At 27.5% G+C, this 22,816-nt stretch overlaps 4 protein-coding genes across 4 annotated transcripts; 2 read left to right on the top strand and 2 right to left on the bottom strand.

The window, feature by feature from the left end:
* Window positions 1–225: 225 nt before the first annotated feature.
* LOC134830790 (UDP-glucosyltransferase 2-like) lies at window positions 226–2,612 on the bottom strand. The gene is made up of 2 exons (XM_063844372.1): window positions 1,341–2,612; window positions 226–622 (listed from the first exon to the last, which is right to left on the bottom strand). Exons 1-2 carry the CDS (start codon window positions 2,609–2,611, stop codon window positions 313–315), a joined length of 1,581 nt encoding a protein of 526 aa, XP_063700442.1. The 5' UTR covers window position 2,612; the 3' UTR covers window positions 226–312.
* Window positions 2,613–8,259: 5,647 nt separating this feature from the next.
* LOC134831174 (lysine-specific demethylase RSBN1L-like) lies at window positions 8,260–13,451 on the top strand. The gene is made up of 6 exons (XM_063844836.1): window positions 8,260–8,509; window positions 8,749–8,864; window positions 8,926–10,299; window positions 10,364–10,500; window positions 10,563–10,702; window positions 11,664–13,451. The coding sequence occupies exons 1-6, from the start codon at window positions 8,455–8,457 to the stop codon at window positions 12,647–12,649; spliced, it is 2,808 nt and encodes a 935-aa protein (XP_063700906.1). The 5' UTR covers window positions 8,260–8,454; the 3' UTR covers window positions 12,650–13,451.
* A 2,396-nt stretch (window positions 13,452–15,847) lies between these two features.
* LOC134829674 (probable actin-related protein 2/3 complex subunit 2) lies at window positions 15,848–19,564 on the top strand. Its single transcript, XM_063842884.1, has 7 exons — window positions 15,848–16,113; window positions 16,741–16,834; window positions 17,539–17,825; window positions 17,891–18,111; window positions 18,167–18,258; window positions 18,472–18,584; window positions 19,135–19,564. Exons 1-7 carry the CDS (start codon window positions 16,040–16,042, stop codon window positions 19,160–19,162), a joined length of 909 nt encoding a protein of 302 aa, XP_063698954.1. The 5' UTR covers window positions 15,848–16,039; the 3' UTR covers window positions 19,163–19,564.
* A 252-nt stretch (window positions 19,565–19,816) lies between these two features.
* LOC134831979 (transmembrane inner ear expressed protein) lies at window positions 19,817–20,416 on the bottom strand. Its single transcript, XM_063845834.1, has one exon. The coding sequence runs from the start codon at window positions 20,243–20,245 to the stop codon at window positions 19,850–19,852; it is 396 nt and encodes a 131-aa protein (XP_063701904.1). The 5' UTR covers window positions 20,246–20,416; the 3' UTR covers window positions 19,817–19,849.
* Between the last annotated feature and the right edge of the window lie 2,400 nt (window positions 20,417–22,816).

Below are 22,816 nucleotides of genomic sequence, written 5' to 3'. Positions count from 1 at the left end.
GCTTCAAAAATGTTTTTTCTTGAAAAAAATTTACGGGAATGCTCGCTTTGCATATTTTATTTAAATTTAAATTATTTTTTTTTTAATTTTCACTTTAAGAAATCGAATAACAACAATTAATTTTTTTTAAATTTATTTAATATGTATTAATTTTATTTTTTTATATTTTTTATTTTTCTTTAAATTTGATTTTTTTTATTAATTTTTTTTTATTTATTTTTTTTTTGTCAATTATCACTTCAAATTGATAAATTCTCAAAATTAAAAAAAAATTAATCTAAATTTTTTTCTATTTTTTTTAATTTAAAATTTTCAGTTCTTTTTCTGTTTTTTCTTCTGAACTTTTGTCTCTTTTTTCTTAGGTTCTGATTTTTTTCCAACAATTTTAAAAATCATGACATGGATTTTGAAAATCGTATAAAATATTGTTAAAAACACAAAAATTATCGGCAGCAAGACATCCAACGAATAATAGACAAACCAACTCATGTGTCTCGCATGCGATCTAATTAACTCTCCTTTTGTCCGAATTGCATATTCTGTCCAATAAACAGCTGTATCCAAAACTGCCATTGGTCGATCTTTGAAGTTTTCCGACATGAATTTCGCTCTTTGTTGAACTCTACAAAAAAAAAATTTTTAAAGAATTAATTAATTAATTTAAGAAATTAATTTCATTTAATTAAAAAAAATAATTATTTAATTAATTAATTTGAAAAATATTTTTAACTTTTATTTAAAATAATTAATCAAATAATTTATTTTTAATTAAAAAATTAATTTCATTAATAATAAGGAATTAAAAAAAATAAATTTTTAATAAATTAAAATTTAATTAAATAAATTAATTTAATTTAAATTACCTATAATTATTATTTTTAAATTTTTTAAAACTTTTTTTTTAATTTTTAAAAATTATTCAATTATTTTTTAAAATTAATTAGCATATTTAATAAAATTTTTAAAAAATATATTTTTAATTAATTTTTTTTTCTTTTTTTTTATTTAATTAATTATTTAATAATATGGAATGAAACAAAAAATAAAATAAAAAAATTATTATTAATTTCAAATTTAATTAAATAGATTAAATAATAAAAAAAAATAAATTTAATTTAATTTAAATAATTATTAATTTTTTTAAAATTATTTTAAAAATTTAAAAAGTAGGTACCTAATTATTTTATTTTTTTTAAATTATAATTTAAAAATTAATTCAATAAATTTATAATTAATTTTTAAAATAAATTAAAATATTTAATAAAATTATAAAAAAAAAATATGAAAAAATTAAATTTTAAATTAATTATTATTAAATAATTATTTTTAATTAAACTTACTCGTCTGAGAGCATTTTCAGAATGGAATTCCTAATTTTTTCCGTTTCAATTTCTTCAAACCAAATTTTTTCTCCTATTCCTCGATATTCCATCGCTGCCCCGTTCAACGGTTGATCGCCATAAAACGGAATTGTGATAACCGGAACTCCGCAATAAATTGCCTCCGTTGTTCCGAGCATGCCGCCATGACTTATGAAGACTTTCACATTCGGATGACACAAAATATCGCGTTGCTGAATCCATTTCCGAAGCACGACATTTTTTGGTAAATTTTCAATTTTCTCCGTTTCATATTTCCAAACGACTTTTTGCTCAAGTCCACGAAAAACGTTCAAAAAAATGTCTCTGACGCCAGTTTCCATCGTACTTGCATTGATCATCGAGCCCCATGACATCAAAATTACTCCATTTGTCGCCGCATCGAGAATACTTTTCAACTCCTTTTCCAACGGTTTTTCGTCTTGAATGTGAATCCCGCCAATTTCGATCAAATTTGGCGCCATCGGTCTCGCTTGATGCAACGAAAAATGCTGATTCACAAAGATAAAACTCGTATTTTTCGCAATTTCGTGCACATCGGGAATGCCTTCGCCGAATTTGGCGGCAAGTAATTCGTTGTCTTTGCGTTCTACGAGCCAGCGATAGAGAAATTTGACGGAATTCGAGACAGTAAAACTGACAAATCGCTCGTAAAATGACATTTTTTCGGTAAATCCGACAAATTCGCTCGCGATATGTGACGGCGTGCTGGGAGTTGCAATGCGATCCGGGTGCCAAGGCATCAAAACGCACGAACTGAGTCCAATAAAGGGCACTTGCATCTTCCAAATTACGCCCAGCATGCAATCTGTCTCGAAAAATTCCGTAATGACGAGATCAAAAGGCGCTTTTTCGTGCATTTTCAACAAAAGATCGATCACGGGATCGTTTAAGGCGCCTTCACAAGCCATATTTCCCCATGCGGCGAGTTCGAAAAGTTCACGAAAGTATCCGAGGTAATTTCCGTTGATCGGCGTGTAACGGGAAATGTCAAAAGATTCGGTGAGATCGATTTTGGCGGCAAACGGCAGATCGCGGTAGTTGGAAATGGCGGTTTTTTCGGGAAAATAACTGACGACTGTGACATTGTGACCTCGTTGAGCGAGAGTTTTCATCAAAGGACTGTAAACGACGTAATGACTCCTTCCGGGATGGATGAAGAGACCAAGAATGCGGTAAGAAGTTGCAGCGTTGAATAAAATTATGAAGAAAAATGCCGGTAGCAGCTTCATGGTTGAGTTTGCACTGAAAAATAAATAAAAACAAAAACTTTAACAAAATATTTTCTTATCGCTGAGTCACTATTTTTTGAGTAATTGAGAGAATTGTGAGTGTAATTGTATTATTTACTGATAGTAAGTAGATAAGAAATGACAGATGTTAAAAATTAATTTTTAAAATGATTTTATTTGAGCGCATTTTTCCAAATTTAATTCACGATTTTTTCAACTTTATTAAATAATTTTTAATTTGATCTTTCTAATTAATTTTTTTTATAAAATTAAACAATAATTTCATTAAAATTATTTTTTTTAATTAAATATATTTATTTTAAATAAAATAATTTAAAAAAAGTGATCATAAAAAAAAATTTAAGAAAATTAAAATATTTAAAAAAAATAAAAATGTAATTTTTCAATAAATTTAAAGTTTTTTTTTAAATATAAAATAATTTATAAATTTAAAATTGAAAAAAAAATATTTAAATTTTCAAAAAAAAAAAATTAAAAATATCATAAAAAAAAATTTTTTAAAGAACAAAAAAAAAACTAGAAAATAAAATAAGAGCAAAAAAACTGTTTAAAAAATTTGTCAAGAGCTCTAATTTATCATTTTTAATCATTTTATAACTCAAAACTGCCAAAAAATTGAAACTGAAAAAAAAATTTTTCCTTTGACATAGTTTTGTTTTAAAAACTAAATCAAGAGCAAAAAAACTGTGTCAAAAACTGTGTCAAAGCAATTTTTGTCAAATCTTGCTCCAAATGGATAAAAATTTGTCAGAGGGCTCTAATTTATCATTTTTAATCATTTTATAACTCAAAACTGCCAAAAAATTGAAACTGAAAAAAAATTTTTCCTTTGACATAGTTTTGTTTTAAAAACTAAATCAAGAGCAAAAAAACTGTGTCAAAAACTGTGTCAAAGCAATTTTTGTCAAATTTTGCTCCAAATGGATAAAAATTTATCAGAGAGGCTCTAATTTATCATTTTTAATCATTTTATAACTCAAAACTGCCAAAAAATTGAAACTAAAAAAAATTGTGTCAAAGCAATTTTTGTCAAATCTTGCTCCAAATGGATAAAAATTTGTCAGAGGGCTAATTTATCATTTTTAATCATTTTTTAACTCAAAACTGCCAAAAAATTGAAACTGAAAAAAAATTTTTCCTTTGACATAGTTTTGTTTTAAAAACTAAATCAAGAGCAAAAAAACTGTGTCAAAAACTGTGTCAAAGCAATTTTTGTCAAATCTTGCTCCAAATGGATAAAAATTTGTCAGAGGGCTCTAATTTATCATTTTTAATCATTTTTTAACTCAAAACTGCCAAAAAATTGAAACTGAAAAAAAATTTTTCCTTTGACATAGTTTTGTTTTAAAAACTAAATCAAGAGCAAAAAAACTGTGTCAAAAACTGTGTCAAAGCAATTTTTGTCAAATCTTGCTCCAAATGGATAAAAATTTGTCAGAGGGCTCTAATTTATCATTTTTAATCATTTTTTAACTCAAAACTGCCAAAAAATTGAAACTGAAAAAAAATTTTTCCTTTGACATAGTTTTGTTTTAAAAACTAAATCAAGAGCAAAAAAACTGTGTCAAAAACTGTGTCAAAGCATTTTTTGTCAAATCTTGCTCCAAATGGATAAAAATTTGTCAGAGAGCTCTAATTTATCATTTTTAATCATTTTTTAACTCAAAACTGCCAAAAAAATTGAAACTGAAAAAAAATTTTTCCTTTGACATAGTTTTGTTTTAAAAACTAAATCAAGAGCAAAAAAACTGTGTCAAAAACTGTGTCAAAGCAATTTTTGTCAAATCTTGCTCCAAATGGATAAAAATTTGTCAGAGATCTCTAATTTATCATTTTTAATCATTTTTTAACTCAAAACTGCCAAAAAATTGAAACTGAAAAAAAATTTTTCCTTTGACATAGTTTTGTTTTAAAAACTAAATCAAGAGCAAAAAAACTGTGTCAAAAACTGTGTCAAAGCAATTTTTGTCAAATCTTGCTCCAAATGGATAAAAATTTGTCAGAGAGCTCTAATTTATCATTTTTAATCATTTTTTAACTCAAAACTGCCAAAAAATTGAAACTGAAAAAAAATTTTTCCTTTGACATAGTTTTTGTTTTAAAAACTAAATCAAGAGCAAAAAAACTGTGTCAAAAACTGTGTCAAAGCAATTTTTGTCAAATCTTGCTCCAAATGGATAAAAATTTGTCAGAGGGCTCTAATTTATCATTTTTAATCATTTTTTAACTCAAAACTGCCAAAAAATTGAAACTGAAAAAAAAATTTTTCCTTTGACATAGTTTTGTTTTAAAAACTAAATCAAGAGCAAAAAAACTGTGTCAAAAACTGTGTCAAAGCAATTTTTGTCAAATCTTGCTCCAAATGGATAAAAATTTGTCAGAGAGCTCTAATTTATCATTTTTAATCATTTTTTAACTCAAAACTGCCAAAAAATTGAAACTGAAAAAAAATTTTTCCTTTGACATAGTTTTGTTTTAAAAACTAAATCAAGAGCAAAAAAACTGTGTCAAAAACTGTGTCAAAGCAATTTTTGTCAAATCTTGCTCCAAATGGATAAAAATTTATCAGAGGGCTCTAATTTATCATTTTTAATCATTTTTCAACTCAAAAGTGCCAAAAAATTGAAACTGAAAAAAAAATTTTCCTTTGACATAGTTTTGTTTTAAAAACTAAATCAAGAGCAAAAAAACTGTGTCAAAAACTGTGTCAAAGCAATTTTTGTCATATCTTGCTCCAAATGGATAAAAATTTGTCAGAGGGCTCTAATTTATCATTTTTAATCATTTTTTAACTCAAAACTGCCAAAAAATTGAAACTGAAAAAAAAATTTTCCTTTGACATAGTTTTGTTTTAAAAACTAAATCAAGAGCAAAAAAACTGTGTCAAAAACTGTGTCAAAGCAATTTTTGTCAAATCTTGCTCCAAATGGATAAAAATTTGTCAGAGGGCTCTAATTTATCATTTTTAATCATTTTTTAACTCAAAACTGCCAAAAAATTGAAACTGAAAAAAAATTTTTCCTTTGACATAGTTTTGTTTTAAAAACTAAATCAAGAGCAAAAAAACTGTGTCAAAAACTGTGTCAAAGCATTTTTTGTCAAATTTTGCTCCAAATGGATAAAAATTTGTCAGAGGGCTCTAATTTATCATTTTTAATCATTTTTTAACTCAAAACTGCCAAAAAATTGAAACTGAAAAAAAAATTTTCCTTTGACATAGTTTTGTTTTAAAAACTAAATCAAGAGCAAAAAAACTGTGTCAAAAACTGTGTCAAAGCAATTTTTGTCAAATCTTGCTCCAAATGGATAAAAATTTGTCAGAGGGCTCTAATTTATCATTTTTAATCATTTTTTAACTCAAAACTGCCAAAAAATTGAAACTGAAAAAAAAATTTTCCTTTGACATAGTTTTGTTTTAAAAACTAAATCAAGAGCAAAAAAACTGTGTCAAAAACTGTGTCAAAGCATTTTTTTCAAATCTTGCTCCAAATGGATAAAAATTTATCAGAGGGCTCTAATTTATCATTTTTAATCATTTTTTAACTCAAAACTGCCAAAAAATTGAAACTGAAAAAAAAATTTTTCCTTTGACATAGTTTTATTTTAAAAACTAAATCAAGAGCAAAACTGTGTCAAAAACTGTGTCAAAGCAATTTTTGTCAAATCTTGCTCCAAATGGATAAAAATTTATCAGAGGGCTCTAATTTATCATTTTTAATCATTTTTTAACTCAAAACTGCCAAAAAATTGAAACTGAAAAAAAAATTTTCCTTTGACATAGTTTTGTTTTAAAAACTAAATCAAGAGCAAAAAAACTGTGTCAAAAACTGTGTCAAAGCATTTTTTGTCAAATCTTGCTCCAAATGGATAAAAATTTATCAGAGGGCTCTAATTTATCATTTTTAATCATTTTTTAACTCAAAACTGCCAAAAAATTGAAACTGAAAAAAAAATTTTCCTTTGACATAGTTTTGTTTTAAAAACTAAATCAAGAGCAAAAAAACTGTGTCAAAAACTGTGTCAAAGCAATTTTTGTCAAATCTTGCTCCAAATGGATAAAAATTTGTCAGAGGGCTCTAATTTATCATTTTTAATCATTTTTTAACTCAAAACTGCCAAAAAATTGAAACTGAAAAAAAAATTTTTTCCTTTGACATAGTTTTGTTTTAAAAACTAAATCAAGAGCAAAAAAACTGTGTCAAAAACTGTGTCAAAGCATTTTTGTCAAATCTTGCTCCAAATGGATAAAAATTTATCAGGGGGCTCTAATTTATCATTTTTAATCATTTTTTAACTCAAAACTGCCAAAAAATTGAAACTGAAAAAAAAAATTTTCCTTTGACATAGTTTTGTTTTAAAAACTAAATCAAGAGCAAAAAAACTGTGTCAAAAACTGTGTCAAAGCAATTTTTGTCAAATCTTGCTCCAAATGGATAAAAATTTGTCAAAGGGCTCTAATTTATCATTTTTAATCATTTTATAACTCAAAACTGCTAAAAAATTGAAACTGAAAAACAAATTTTTTCTTTGACATAGTTTTGTTTTAAAAACTAAATCAAGAGCAAAAAAACTGTGTCAAAAACTGTGTCAAAGCTATTTTTGTCAAATCTTGCTCCAAATGGATAAAAATTTGTCAGAAGGGCTCTAATTTATCATTTTTAATCATTTTATAACTCAAAACTGCCAAAAAATTGAAACTGAAAAAAAATTTTTTCTTTGACATAGTTTTGTTTTAAAAACTAAATCAAGAGCAAAAAAACTGTGTCAAAAACTGTGTCAAAGCTATTTTTGTCAAATCTTGCTCCAAATGGATAAAAATTTGTCAGAGGGCTCTAATTTATCATTTTTAATCATTTTATAACTCAAAACTGCCAAAAAATTGAAACTGAAAAAAAAAATTTTCTTTGACATAGTTTTGTTTTAAAAACTAAATCAAGAGCAAAAAAACTGTGTCAAAAACTGTGTCAAAGCTATTTTTGTCAAATCTTGCTCCAAATGGATAAAAATTTGTCAAAAGGGCTATAATTTATCATTTTTAATCATTTTATAACTCAAAACTGCTAAAAAATTGAAACTGAAAAAAAATTTTTTCTTTGACATAGTTTTGTTTTAAAAACTAAATCAAGAGCAAAAAAACTGTGTCAAAAACTGTGTCAAAGCTATTTTTGTCAAATCTTGCTCCAAATGGATAGAAATTTGTCAGAGGGCTCTAATTTATCATTTTTAATCATTTTATAACTCAAAACTGCCAAAAAATAGAAACTGAAAAAAAAAATTTCCTTTGACATAGTTTTGTTTTAAAAACTAAATCAAGAGCAAAAAAACTGTGTCAAAAACTGTGTCAAAGCAATTTCTGACAAATCTTGCTCCTCTTGAAATAAAATATAAATTTTTTTGAACAGAAATGGAAAATATAATAATAAATTAGATAAAATTTTCTATTTTGAGGTTAAAATTTTTGAAGATTTTATGAGATCAACGAATTTTTTTTTCAAATATTTGAGACGAATGAAATTGAAAAAAAAAACAAATTCATCACTTTCATTCGTCTCATTGAGACATACCAAAATGTAAAAATCGCATCCCGCTAATTCACGCAAACCGAGACGTTCAAAAGTGTGCAAGCCCCTAACAAGCCGAGAAAAACAACAATGGTTTAATATGTTAAATTTCGCATATTTATTCCAATTTGTTCGTCTTTTGTGTGCAACCAGTGTTTTTCTCGTGTAATTAGCAACAAAAATGTCCTAAAGTTCCTCGGTATTTCCGAAAAAGCAGTGAGAAAACGTGCAAAAACAGTAAGACGCATCCGCTGAGTCGCAATGGAAACGAAATTAGAAGTGAAAACAAAGGAAAGTCCGAAGAATCCGGAAGCAAGTAAGTTTTAACCCTGCCCGATGTCGCAAGAAACCCTTTTCACGCCAAATCCCGAAGAAAAAACGCAGTTTAACGAGAGTTTTTGCGAAAAAATCCATCGTCACGTATGACGCATATCCCGTACAAGTCCCATAGAGCGCACATACACCAAAAATGTGTGTTTTTCTTCTGGATTTATCGAAGAGCGCGTTTTTCGGAAATGTCAAATGTCTTATCGGTTTGTTTATTTTGTGTTTCAGAGAAAAGTGATAGCTCCAAGTCGTCGTCGCATCATCATCGACACCGCGATCATCATCACAAGAGCTCCTCCAAGGACAAGGATCGCGACAAGGAGCGTTCTAAAGACAAAGAAAAGGTGAGTCATTGAAAATTTTCTTAATTTTTTTTTAATTTTTTAAAAAAATTATTTTTTTTAGGATCGAAAACGTCGAAGAATTGCATCAGACAGCGAAGAAGACGAAATAAAGCGAAAATCGGTGCCCAATAGCACGGAAAAATTGTACAAAAGTCACGACAAGTCCTCGAACAATCATCAGCAGGACAAGGAAAATGTCAAGGGGACCGCAATTGTCGAACAACTCAAGCCTCTGGAGATAAATGGAGGGCATCCGAGTCCAATTCCGCCTCAATTACCGTCGCCATCGCTCATAAATCACCCGAATATTTACTTAACTTATGGAAAATTTGTGCCAGACACCACCGAAGTGAAAAAACAAGAAGTCTTCATCAAGAAGGAATACTTGCCGGCGCCCCCAAAGCTCTTGGCGAAGGAAAAAACACGTGACGATGTCACGCGAACCTTGAATTTTGGTCAAACGACGAGTCAATTGACGAATGGAAGTGCTACGACAAACGGCGTGCATGCCGCAAATGAAGCAAGTACAAATATTCTCGTGAAACACGAAACGCCGAAGCTAAAAACGGAGACAGAAATCAAAAAGGAGCCTCTTGAACAACAGGAAATCAAAAAAATCCACAGTGATACGCCTCAAACAGTCCCCGAAACGCCCCCAAATGGCAAAATATCCGCGGAAAAATCAGAAAAAAAGGATCGCGACAAGCACAAATCCTCCTCGAGTCATCACAAGTCGTCGTCATCTCACCGTAACAGCAGCAGCAGTCACTCAAGTAGTCGAAAAGACTGTTCCCGATGTTATAAGCGATCGAAAATTAAGCGTGCCAATATCGGGATTCAATGTCGTCGCGACAAAACCGCGTCAAGTACAGCCACAGAGCCCATTTCTCAGAATTTTGGCGCCCCGACACCCACAAATCGCATCCCAACCGTCAACCGGGACACAAATTGCATCCGCACAGGTCTCGAGGGCCTCAAATACGGCAAATTTATGCGAATTGAAGTGCATCCCAATGGCGGTGCGTCGTTCGTGCATCTCTATCAGGACGAAATTAATTCACTTTCGCCCACGGAAATGGACGAACTCGTCGAGGAATTCTTCAAAGTTGTCTTCAGCGAGGACGAGAATGGCTTTGCGCATCACATTATGGGCATTGTGCACGATGCCGCCGCCTATATACCCGATTTGCTCGAACACATGGCGGAAAATTACGCAAATTTGACGGTAAAGGCGGGCGTGCTCGGCAGAAATAACGACATCGAGACATGCACGATGCACGAATACAATGAACATGTGATAAAGAATTATGGGCATGGCACGATACGGTATGGCCCGTTGCATCAAATCAGTATTGTTGGCAAGGTGCACGAAGAAGTTGGCGGATATTTTCCAGATCTCATCGCGCGTATTGAGAAAAATCCGTTTTTGTATCAGGTAAAAATTAAATTTTCTTTAAAAAAATTTTTTTTTCTCAATTTTTTTAAAAATTTTCTTATAGACGATGCCCTGGGGGCCCCTCTCGATACTCAAAATGGATCCCCGTTTATCGAATGATGGTCCAATTTTGTGGATCAGACCGGGAGAACAGCTAATACCGACAGCTGAGTTGAGTAAAACTCCGTTGAAGCGACAGAGGTAAGTTCATTTTTTCGAAAAATCATGAAAAATTTTAATTTTTTATTTAAATTTTTATTTAGGACACGCATTAATGAGTTGAGAAACTTGCAATATTTGCCTCGAGTTGCTGAACAACGTGAAATAATGTTTGAAGATCGAACGAAAGCTCATGCGGATCATGTTGGGCATGGTCTTGATCGAATGACGACAGCTGCAGTTGGTAAGTTAATTTTTATTTATATAAAAAATTATTTTTTTTATTTCGACAATTTAATCAAATCTTAAAGTTTTATTTAAAAATTTAAAATAAAAATTAATTTTAAATTTTTTAACATTTTTTTCTGATTTTTTAATTTAATTTAATTTTTTTAATTTTAAATTAACAAAATTTAAGAAAAAAGAATTTTTTATATTTTTCAAAAAATAAATAAAAATAAATAATTATTATTTTTTGAATTCAATTTAATTTAATTTATTTAATTGAATTTAATAATTTATTTAATTTATTCAAGTATTTTTTAAAAATAATTAATTTTTTTTTTCGAAAACTTTAGTTCAATTTTTTAATTTTAATTTAAATTTAAAATTTTTTTATATTTTATCTGACTTTATTTTATTATTTTTTTTTTTAATTTTATCCATATTTGGATTTATTTTGAAAAATTTATTTTTTTTTTAATTTTTTAAGGTTATTAAATTTTTTTGAAAATTATTTTTTTTCAAATATTTATTTTTGATCAATAATAAAAAATATTAAATTTTTATAAATTGAAATTAAAATAAAAAAATTAATTTGAAAAAATATTTAAGAAAAATTATTCATAAATTTTTTAAAACTTTATTTGAAGTTTAAAAAAATAATTTAATTTATTTTTAAATATTTTTTCAAATTAATTTTTTTTTAAATTCCTATCAAAGAATTTTTATTAATTGTAAAAATAAATATTAAAAATTTATTATATTGAATTTTTTTTACTCGTATTAATAAAAAAAATAATTAAATTTAAAATATCACAATTTAATTAAAAATAAATAATTTAAAAAATTAAATTAAAAAAAAATCAAAATTATTGTAAAATTCATTTAAATTTTTTTAAAATAATTTATTAATTCCTTTAACAATTTTTCTTACTCAAAAGTCAGCAAAATTAAAAAAAAAATTTTTTTTTCATATTTTTCAGGTATCTTAAAAGCCGTTCATTGCGGCGAAAAACCCACGCAAAATCGCATCACAAAAGACGTCGTTGCCTTTGCGGCGCAACACTTTAACGAGCTCGTCGAAAAGCTTCAGCTGGATTTGTACGAACCACCGATATCGCAATGCGTGCAATGGATCGAAGACGCCAAACTGAACCAGCTGCGTCGCGAGGGCATCAAATACGCGCGCATCAATTTGCACGATAACGACATTTATTTTTTGCCGCGCAACATCATCCATCAATTCCGCACCGTGACAGCCGTCTCGAGCATTGCCTGGCATTTGCGCCTCAAGCAATACTATCCCGATCAGGAAGTTGTGAACGAACTCGCGCACAATTACGAGATCCAGACGCCGCATTATCGCGAAAAACAAACGATTTTGCCGCATCCCGTGTCGGAAGAGAAACGAACGCCCGCCAAACATCGCGATGGCGTCAAACCAAAATCCGCGAAGAAAAACAAGTCGGAAAAGAAGAGACCGCCATTGTCGCAAGAAGGAATTGATATGCGAAAGAACGAAATGAGTGTCGAAGAGGAAAAAGCGCGGAAGGAACGACGCAAGGAAAAATATCGAGAAAAGCATAAGAAAGAAAAACGATCAAAATCCAAAGAAAATTCCGCCTCATTCCCGTCAAACGTCAATTCAGTGGTGCAAGAAACCCCTTTTCAGCAAGAAGTCCCAGCATTCCTCCATCCGCAAAATAATTTCGTTCAAATGGAGCCGGAAGCTCTGATCGAAACGGAAATAATTCACGAAGAAGTTGTGATGCAAGACGACGAAATCCCCTACGTTGGCAATATCGCGGTCGAAGTCGAGGCAGAATCCGAACCGTTCCTTACAAATGGCGACACTTCACCTCCAAACACGACGATGACGACGACGACGACGGAACCGCAAGCAGATCTCCTTAACACAATTATCTCAAATATGTCGTCAGAGAAATCTGCGCCGCAAACAAACGATTAACGTGATTTCTTACACAATTTTTATCATTCTTACACAAAACCCCACATTTGTTGATTAATTACGTAAGAAACAGAAGAAAAAGCTGGAAATTTAAGGAAATGTGTCATTAAAACGAAAATTGTTACACAAAAAAAAACACACATACACGCATATAGAATCTAGAAGATATAGATTTGTAAGTGATTTTGAATCGTTAGAAAAATCTTGTTGGTCTTAGTCCGCGAGAAAACGTAGAAATTTAATTTATTATTCGTGCTAGGATAGTTAACACAGTTTAAAGAAAAAAGTTTTTCAACTTTCTTTTTTTTTAATAATTTAAATTAAATTTTAAATCCCTTAAGTTTCACGGTATTCAAAAAAAAAAAACTTGAAACGAGCTCGAAATGGTCCATCAAAGTTTTCTTCTTATCAAAAACGCCAAAGCTTTAGCCTGTATAAATTTATGATGGATCTCGTCGTGTATTTATTAGCAACTGCAATTTTTTGTCTGCCGTGCTTCCAAAAAAAAATACTTTAACCCCAAAATATTTTAATTTCTTGACTTTCTCTGAATTAAATTTTTTTTTATTTAAAAAAAAAAAAGAAAAATTATATAAATTATATATATATGAAGAAAGCTTTCGTGTGGCAAACATTTAATGGTAATTTTAAGATTTAAAAAAAAATTAGAAACATTCGGATTTTTCGAAATTTAAAAAAAAAAAAATAAAATAAAATTCTTTGCTCTGAAAGAGAATTTATAAATTAATAATATTTAATATAATAATTGCAAAAAAATACAACTTAAATTCTTTACTTTAATTATTGGTAAAATTTTATCTGTTAAGATATAAATGCTAAATGAAAATTATATATATATCACACACACACGATTATTTTATTAAATATATTAAAGATGAAAATGAAAGTAAGTTGATTAAAAAGAATGAATTTTCATTGTCATTGAAAAGGCTTCTTTTTAGTTCATGGAGTACAGTACAAAGTGTAAATAATCGTTAGTTTTGTAAAAAAAAACATGTTTGTGGTTTGTAAGGTTGATACAATTATCGGATTTGGTTCCTGTTTTATCTAAAATTTCAATTCAGAGGGAAATTTTAAAATTTTTCAAAGAAGAAATTCAAGGGGAAAAAATTATGTCAGAAGTCAGAACTTAAAGAATGGAAATCAGGTAATTTTCTTAAATCACAAAAATATTAACTTTCTTTTTAGTTACAAAAATATTTCTAATATGCTTCATTTCAGGATTATAATACCATAAATGAAGGGTTAATGTGATAAATCGCACATATGCATACGAATTATCTAAAAGCTAAATTTAGAAGCTTCATCAAGAACAAAATTTCTTATATTTTCAAGTTCTGTATGCTTTGTTAATACAGAAAAGTCAATTGGAATCAAAAAATACAATAAAACTTTGGAATTAGAAGACCTTTCTCACGTAAGCCCTTCAAATAAAGTTTAAAGTCTTCAGAGCATCCAATAGGTCTAAGGTTTAACTGAAGAAGAACGAACAATATGAAAGAAACATTCAATAAGGAGTTAAAGAACATCCAGACTTTCAATTACTTTTGTCTTTTCGACTACTGAAACATCATTTGGATACCACATATATAACTAATGAATATTAATGACTTCAAATTTGAAAATAAGGAGTTCCTCTTAATCAACTTCATTTCAACTGGATTTCAAAATTGGTTCAAACTACCTCCTTACGTAAAATATTTGACTAAATGTATGAACGGAGCTTGTCATTATTACTTGAAAAATCATATGTCGCCCTTCGAAAAATTTTACATCCACAATTTTAAAAACTTTAAAGTACTTGAATACAAAATATGGTAATATTTCATTCTTAAAATATTTTTCAAAAATTTAATTTTGCATTTTGACTTTGTTAAATTCATTACGATTTTTCAATACTTTTATAAAATTTTATCCCCTTTGATAAACAAAAAATGTTTAAATCTTAAAATTGTAACGCCCTCACTTTTAAACGTGCAACGTTCTTTTCCATTCTTTGCAAAAAATCTAAAAATGGAAACATTCTATTTTTACTCATATTCTGCACCATCAACATCATGCTTGACAGAATAAATTCCCTTTTGTTTTTTGAACTTCATTACTTATTCATAAATAAGTTACCAGCCCATAACAAGGCAAACCAGTTTTTTTTTTCGCTAATTTACGCTGAAACGAATGCTTTCGTTTATGAAGAAATAAAGAAAAAAAATATATGAATTTACAAACAAGCCGGTACTTTACCTGCGTTTGCTTCGATGTATTAATAGAACGCAAACTGCTTATAATGCACACCCGTGATACAAAAATTGCCACACTAATAGCCTTTTAATATAATCCGGCGATGACGAGAATGACGACGACCTATCAATAACACGATATATACACGAATCACGAAAAACGGAATAAATCAAAAATTATGGACGAAGATGATGGTAGTCAATTACGTTACTTTCAAGTACTTTCAATACTGCTGTTTGTTAAATTATGACCCCACGTGAGAATAATTTTTGTATATGACACGAAGAGAAATTTCATTGAACCAAATTTTTCGATGCAAAAAAGGTAATTCACCTATAATTGCATTTAAAAATTAATGCAACTGTTTTACCTGTTGAATGCATGATTGATCGATTGCAAATTATGTAATGTGAAGTCATGCATGCGTTTTAATTAGAATTTTTTCGTGAATCATCATGGAAAGTTTTTTAGAGGTTTTTAAATTATTTTCAAAGAAATTTTTGGATTTTTTAATAAAAATATTTTTTTTTTCATTAAAAAATCCAAAATTTTCTTTTGAAAAATTTAATTTTCTGAAAATTTTGGAAAATCATAAAAGTCCGTTATGGAATTAATTCAAACTTCACGTTAATTCAGATTTATTTTAGTTCCAATTCTCGTCACAAGAGGCGCTTTTAATTCAATTTCTGTTAAAATTTTGTTTTAAATTAACTTTAAAAGAAATTTAATGAAATTTTTTAAGTAAAAATTAACAAATTTTTGAAAGAAAAACATTTTTTTTGTATTTTTACCTTTAAAATTTTCAATTTTTGTTAGTTCAAATTCTCGCCGCTAACATTTCATGGCGCTGTAAATCAAAATTTGAATCAGCAATGGCAAATTATTCAAAATCCAGTTACTTTTACGTTACCTCATCATTGGTAGTCCCCCGTTACGGCAACATGATCGCTCCCTGAAATCATTGCCCACAATTTTTGTTGAAAAAAAAACACAATTAAGCAAAAAATAGTTACTACAGTCGTTATTATGATCAATATTTAGTTAGTTAAAGTATTAAAAATATTCGATAAGGATTGTGTGTGAGTGTTTGTACAGAGAAAGGAGGTTGCCGCAGCAAAAAACGATTCGAAGATGATTTTGCTGGAAATAAATAATCGTATTGTAGAGGAAACACTGTTGGTGAAATTCAAAAATGCTCTGCAAAAGTGAGTAGTTACGCCGAAAAATACCTCAAATCCATCAAATTTCTGCTCCGCTTCGTCTGTTAATCACGTCAAAAGTGCTCCAGTTACCGCATAAAGTGCACAAAATGCAAAATTTTATCGCCTGCTGCCCATCCTGAACACGCCTATTGGAAATTTTTCGTGCAAAAAACTGATAAGCGAGTCATGTTCCGCCGATAAAAGTTATCTCTTCATCGAAATGAGCTCCGGATTTAAAGGAATTTTCAAAAATTTGTCTAGAAATGAAGAGAAAAAGATGAGAAAAGTTCAGGACAAAAAAGCCGCAATGATGACACACATCGAGTTGTGACCTATTAGCGCATACGATGCATATACGGGAGTCTGTGTACATGTGAATCATCTCTCTTTCGCTTAAAAGCACTTCATACACACAATTTTCCCAGTCAAGTGTTTCAATAACGTAATTTGTGCGATAAATGCAGCAGTGCAGTGAAAAAAAATGCTGAAAACGGGACTGGATGCCTTCCAATTAGTGATAACGACGAATGACGAGAGATAAAAAAATATTCTTATCGTTTTTTTTTTCAACAAAGTTGATTCATTCGTCAAGTTATTTAAAACAAACAATTTTTTTTTATCTTTTTTCAGAAATAAACCCGAGTCGATTGACATTACAGTGGCCGACTTTGATGGAGTTTTGTATCATATTTCCAATATCGATGGTGATAAGACGAAAGTTAGAGTGAGTAATCGTCGCCGAAAAAAATATTTTTTAAGTAATAACTAAGTGACTTAAGTTTAAAATTAAAGCTTAAGTCAAAAGAAAAAGTTAATTAATTTATTTTTTTAAGTTTAAGTCACGTTAAGTCAAATATGAAAATTAATTTTTATTATTTTTTTTTTAATTACAAAATTAATTTTTTTCAAACAACAATTTTCATTAAAAAATTATATTATAAAATCCTTTAACTTAAGCTTAAGTCAATTTTTTTTAGATTTTTTTTTAAGTTTGAACTTAAGTCTAATAAAAGCTTCTTTAAGTCAAATCAAAATTGGATTTTTTTTAAATTTTTTAGAAAAAAAAATTATTTTTTTATTCAAAATGGTTGAAAAGTTAAAAAATAATTTTTATTTTTAAGTCAACTTAAGCTTAAGTCGTAAAATTTTAGATTTTTTAATTTAAGTTTTTCTTAAGTCTCTTTAAGTAAATTAAATTTTTTTTTTTAATTTTTCTTTAAAAAATATTTTTTTAAAAATTGTTGAAAATAAAAAAAAATATTTGAATTTTGTTTTTTTTTCTTAAGTCAACTTAAGCTTTTTAAGTTAAAAAATTTTAAATTTATAATTTAATTTTATCATAAATAAATTTTATCTAAAAATAAGTCAAAAATATTTCTTTAAAAAAAATTAAAAATTTTATTTAAAAAATTTTCTTTTTAATTTCAGACAAGTATTTCCTTAAAATTCTACAAGCAATTGCAAGAACATGGCGCTGACGAATTGCTCAAACGGGAATATGGCGACTTACTTGTAGCTCCCGAGGATGGCTATAGCGTGTCAGTTCTCGTTGATCTAGAAAATATTCCGGATAATTGGGAGGAGGTTGCAAAGAAAATCGGTCTGTTGAAGCGAAATTGCTTTGCGTCTGTCTTCGAGAAGTATTTTGACTTCCAAGAACAGGGAATTGAGGGCGAAAAACGTGCCGTCATTAATTATCGGAATGATGAGACTTTGTAAGATTTTAATTTATTTTTTTTTATAAAATAAAAATTAATTTTTTATTCAAAAAAATTTTTAGATACGTCGAGGCAAAGGCTGATCGTGTCACCGTTGTTTTTAGCACAATTTTCCGCGATGAGGATGACGTTGTTATAGGGAAAGTTTTCATGCAGGAGTTGCGTGAGGGTCGAAAAGCTTCGCATACCGCGCCGCAAGTATTGTTCTCGCATCGGGAACCGCCCATGGAATTGGCAAATACAGATGCACGGGTAGGCGATAACATTGGATATGTGACTTTTGGTAAGAAATTTGTGAAAAATATTTTTTTCAGAAATTTAATTAATTTTTTTTGTAGTTCTTTTTCCACGGCACACCAATAAGGAGACACGAGACAACACAATCAATCTTATTCACATATTTCGGGATTATTTGCATTATCATATTAAGGTAAATATTTTTAAAAATTAATTTTTGAAGCTTAAAGAAAAATTTTGACAAATTGAATAAAATTTTATTTAAAAAAAAATAATAATATAAAGAAATTGTTTAAAATTTTACTTCAAAAATTAAATTTTTTGATAAAAATTTTTGTCAAAATTTTTTTACGGAATTATTTATTAAATGAAATTCTTGATAAATAATTTTTATTTTATTTTTTAGTGTTCCAAAGCATACATTCACTCAAGAATGAGAGCCAAGACATCGGATTTCTTGAAGGTGCTTAACAGAGCCAGGCCCGATACAAACCAAAAACCGAAACAAAGAACGATAACGTGAGTATTTTTTTTATTTATTTCAATTTTTATTTTAATTTAATTAAATTATTATTTTTATTAAATTAAAATTAATTAACCCAACAAAAAAAAATATTATAAAAATAATTCTTAATTTTAAAAAAATTATTAAAATAAATTGAATTTAAATTAAATATTGCTTTTAATTTAATTTAAATAAAATAATTATTTTTTTATCAATTTATAAATTAATTTATTAAATTTTGAAATTTTAATGAATTAAAAAATATTCAATTAAATTTAATTTTTTTATTAATATTAAAAGTAAATTAATTTATTTTAATTTAAATAAATTAAAAAAAAAAATATTAATTTTTATTGAATTCTAAATCTAAAAAAAAATAAATTATTTTGAAAAAATTTATTTTTATTTTTTTTTATTAAAAATAAATTAATTTACTATTAAATTAAATTTAATTTAAAATTAATGAAAATCATTAGAAATTTAATTATTTTAATTTAATTTATTAAATTATTTTTTTTATTGAAACTTTATAATAAATTAACCAAATTTTATTTCTTTTTTCAGTGGTCGAACCTTCAATCGAGCAGAATAATGATCACTTTCGGCACAACCACAAATCCATTGTACTATGTCTCCTGATGCGGATTACAATTGATCATCAAAAATTTTTGAAAAAAAAAATATTAAAAACAAAAAAAAAATATTTTTTACAATTAAAAAATAAAAAATTATCATTTATTGAAAATTAAACAAACAAAACTAAAACTAACAGTTAGATAAAAATAAATCATCATCCTGCATGCATCCTGGTTTCTTTTAACAATTCCTTGTTAATGGAATGTTAACAACAAACAAAAAAATTTAAACATCACTTTATCCCCTTAATTCTATTTTCTAAAAAAAAAATCCATCAAATTAAAAAAAAATTTCTGCCTGATAAAATCTTGGGATGAAAAAAAAATTAAAATTAAATTAAAAGAACAAAATAATATAAACTAAAGTCCTGTTATGTAATAAATAATTAAGCAAGGTTAAAGTGAAAAAAAGTAATAAAGTAAACTTTAAAAAAAATCATGAAAAAATGTATTCGATGACAAACAAAAAAAAACTAACTAAACAATAAAAATAAAACAGACAAAAAATACAAATACAAAAAAAAAAAAAATATTTTTTTTTACCTACTTTGATAAATATTTATTATTTTTATTGAACATTTAATAACATTTAACACCAATAATTATTTTTTTTTAAATAATTTTTCACTACTAAACATTTTTTTTTATTTTTTCAGTGAATCCAAAGCTGCTTGCACATTCGAATTTAGCTCATTTTCCAACAATTTTTTCTCTTCTCCAAATTTTCCGTTTTCAGCAGCATCTTCCAAAAATTCCTGTCTTACCCGTTCGAGAGCCTTCCGTAAATCCATGTCATCCATTTCCGAATTTTGGATGTTGGCGAGTTTTTTCTTGAATTTTTTCGTAATTTTCCTCCGTTGAAAATCCGCCTCAATCTCTTGCTTCGTACGCGGAATGCGAAAACGGAAGCAACAACAAATCATGATGACGAGACTGAGAATTCCGCTGCATCCGAGGAATAAAATGTGCCAAACGCGAAATCCATTGGAAACTTCGTTCTCGAGCCATTGCGGAGGTTCTTCTGGCATTATTCCTTCCATTTTTTTTATTTTTTTCGAAATTTATTTTTTTTTCTTATTTTCTGCGCATTCCAACTGTCTCAAACGGTTGTCGTTAAATAATTGCAACGAAACACTTTTTATGATTAAAAACCCAGGCACTCGGATCGTAAGAAAATGATTATTATTATTGGACAACACAGCATGCAATTGTCTTTTACGCGGGTAATGTTGTTAATGAAAAATGATTTTCCTGACACATCGAGCACGACGAAATGGGTTTTACATAAAATTATCATCGTTTTTCCGTTAAAGACATGCCATGCACGAACACATGCTCATTAGGAGTCGGAGTCGTCGTCGTCAGGATGTGGGTGCGCCAATTGCTTATTTTTTGCCGTACGAACGCTTCTTCGGTACATATTAATAATAATTGTGTATCTTTTATTAATAATCTGAATATCACACCCTAAAATTTTGTGTTATTATAGATTTTTTTTCAGTGTACTATTCGTTCGCAGGCATGCAAAGAACGGATGCCTGAATTTTTAAATAGGTGAAAATTATGACTTTTTTTTCCAGGAAAGAGGATTTGGGATATTTTTTGTGTATTTTAATGAAGATTTATTGGTCTGATTTTTTATTTTTTTTTATGATTATTTTTTAAAAATTTCTTTTTGAGTTTAAAGTTAAAAAAATATGTGAAATTTTAGAATTAAATAATTAAAAAAATATTTAATTAAATTTTCAAAAAATTATTATTTTCGTATTTATATTTTATTTAAAATTAAATAAATTTAATAATTAAATAAAAATTAAATAATTAAAAAAAATTAAATTTTTGTAAAAATAATTATTTAAAATATAAAAATTGATTTTTTTATATTTAAATAATTATTTTTACAAAAATTTATTTTTTTTTTTTAAATTATTTAATTTTTATTTAATTAATAAAAAAATTTAGTCTAGTTTAGTTAGTCTAAAATTATTTAATTTTTATTTAATTAATAAAAAAATTTAGTCTAGTTTAGTTAGTCTAACTAGACTACTTAGTTAGTTTAAAAAATTTAAATAAAAAAAGTAAAATAAAAAAGATTTATTTTTTAATTATTAAATTAAAATTTAAATCAATTTTGCTAAAAAAATATGCTTTATGAAAAATATTAAAATTTCAAAATAAATAAATTTTTTTTACCAATTTATTTTGTTTTTAAGAATTATTTTTAATATATTTAAATAAATATTATATTGTAAAATATATTTAATTTTTTAATAAAAATAATTTTTTAGTCAACAATTTTTATCGTTAGCTGATTTATTAAAGAAATTAATTTTACTATATATTTTTTTATTTAAATACAAATTAATTTTTTAACGGAAAATCCGCTATATTTATATTTTAAAATAAAATTAATATTTATAAATATGATTTTATTATAAAATTATAAAACTAATAAAATTATTTTAATTTTTTTTTTTTTGTAAAATTAAAATCGTAAATTAGTTTTTAACAAAAAGAGAATTTTTTAAATTTTTAATTAAATAATTTTTTTGAATTAAAATAATAATTAAAATGAATTATTGATTAAAAAATATTTTTTTTCATCTTTAATATTTATTCTATTTTTTTTTTGTAATTAATAAATTTAAAATTAATTAATTAATAATTTTTTAAATTCTTTATTTTTTTAAATATGAAATGGCATCCTTAAAATAATTTCTCTACTGTCCGCCAGAGTACATTAAGGACATTTTTGTGTATAACAATTTCACTTCCTTATCATTCAAGGCGGTTTAAATTTAAAAAAGGACATTCAAAATATTATTTTTGCTGAATTTTCAATGAAAATTCATAAGTTTAATTAAAAATTAATTTAAATAATTTTTACGCAGTTGTTAAAAAAATTCTGCGATAAATGCCGTGTTATCTCTCATTTATTATTGCAATTTAAGACGAATTGTGAACTTTTCACTGATTTTTCTTGGAATTCGGGTTTGTTGGTGTTTTCTTTTAAATTTTCCTATTTTTCAGGTCTTCTCATGGAAAATCTAAAAAAATATATTTATCCACGTGATGAAATGTTGATGAAAGTCGATTTTTAAGTGATTTTTCACGATTTTTAGCTGAAAAAACGAGTCCAAAACGGAGAAACAACACAAATAAGATGATCCCGAGCTCTCTGTAGACTGCTCTGTTGCGCTACGTCAGAGGGCGTCTGATCTTGCCGATTTTTCCATTTCCGGCACCGATTTTTTCATTTCCGGCACCGATTTTTTCATTTCCGGCACCGATTTTTTCATTTCCGGCACCGATTTTTTCCAATGAGACGAATGAAAGTGATAAGTCGCCAGATGGCGCTACAGGCACGTTGTCAATATCCTGGTTGGAGCCACCAAAACGGATGTGCGGCAAAAATTGGAACTAATTTCGAGACGAATGCAATTGATAAGGACGGCAGCGCCATCTGGTGCTCATTTATCAATTCGAGCCGACTCATTTTTATCTTAACGAATTAGCAAAAAGGCAATTTACAATTTATCATTTTCATTCGTCTCTGCAACTGTCATGCTGCGCATTGGGCCCCGAATGACAGCTTTACAACTCCTTTAGTC

Source organism: Culicoides brevitarsis, chromosome 2 (genome assembly GCF_036172545.1).
Source record: "Culicoides brevitarsis isolate CSIRO-B50_1 chromosome 2, AGI_CSIRO_Cbre_v1, whole genome shotgun sequence".
NCBI lineage: Eukaryota > Metazoa > Arthropoda > Insecta > Diptera > Ceratopogonidae > Culicoides > Culicoides brevitarsis.
This window is presented reverse-complemented; position numbering and strand designations above follow the sequence as displayed.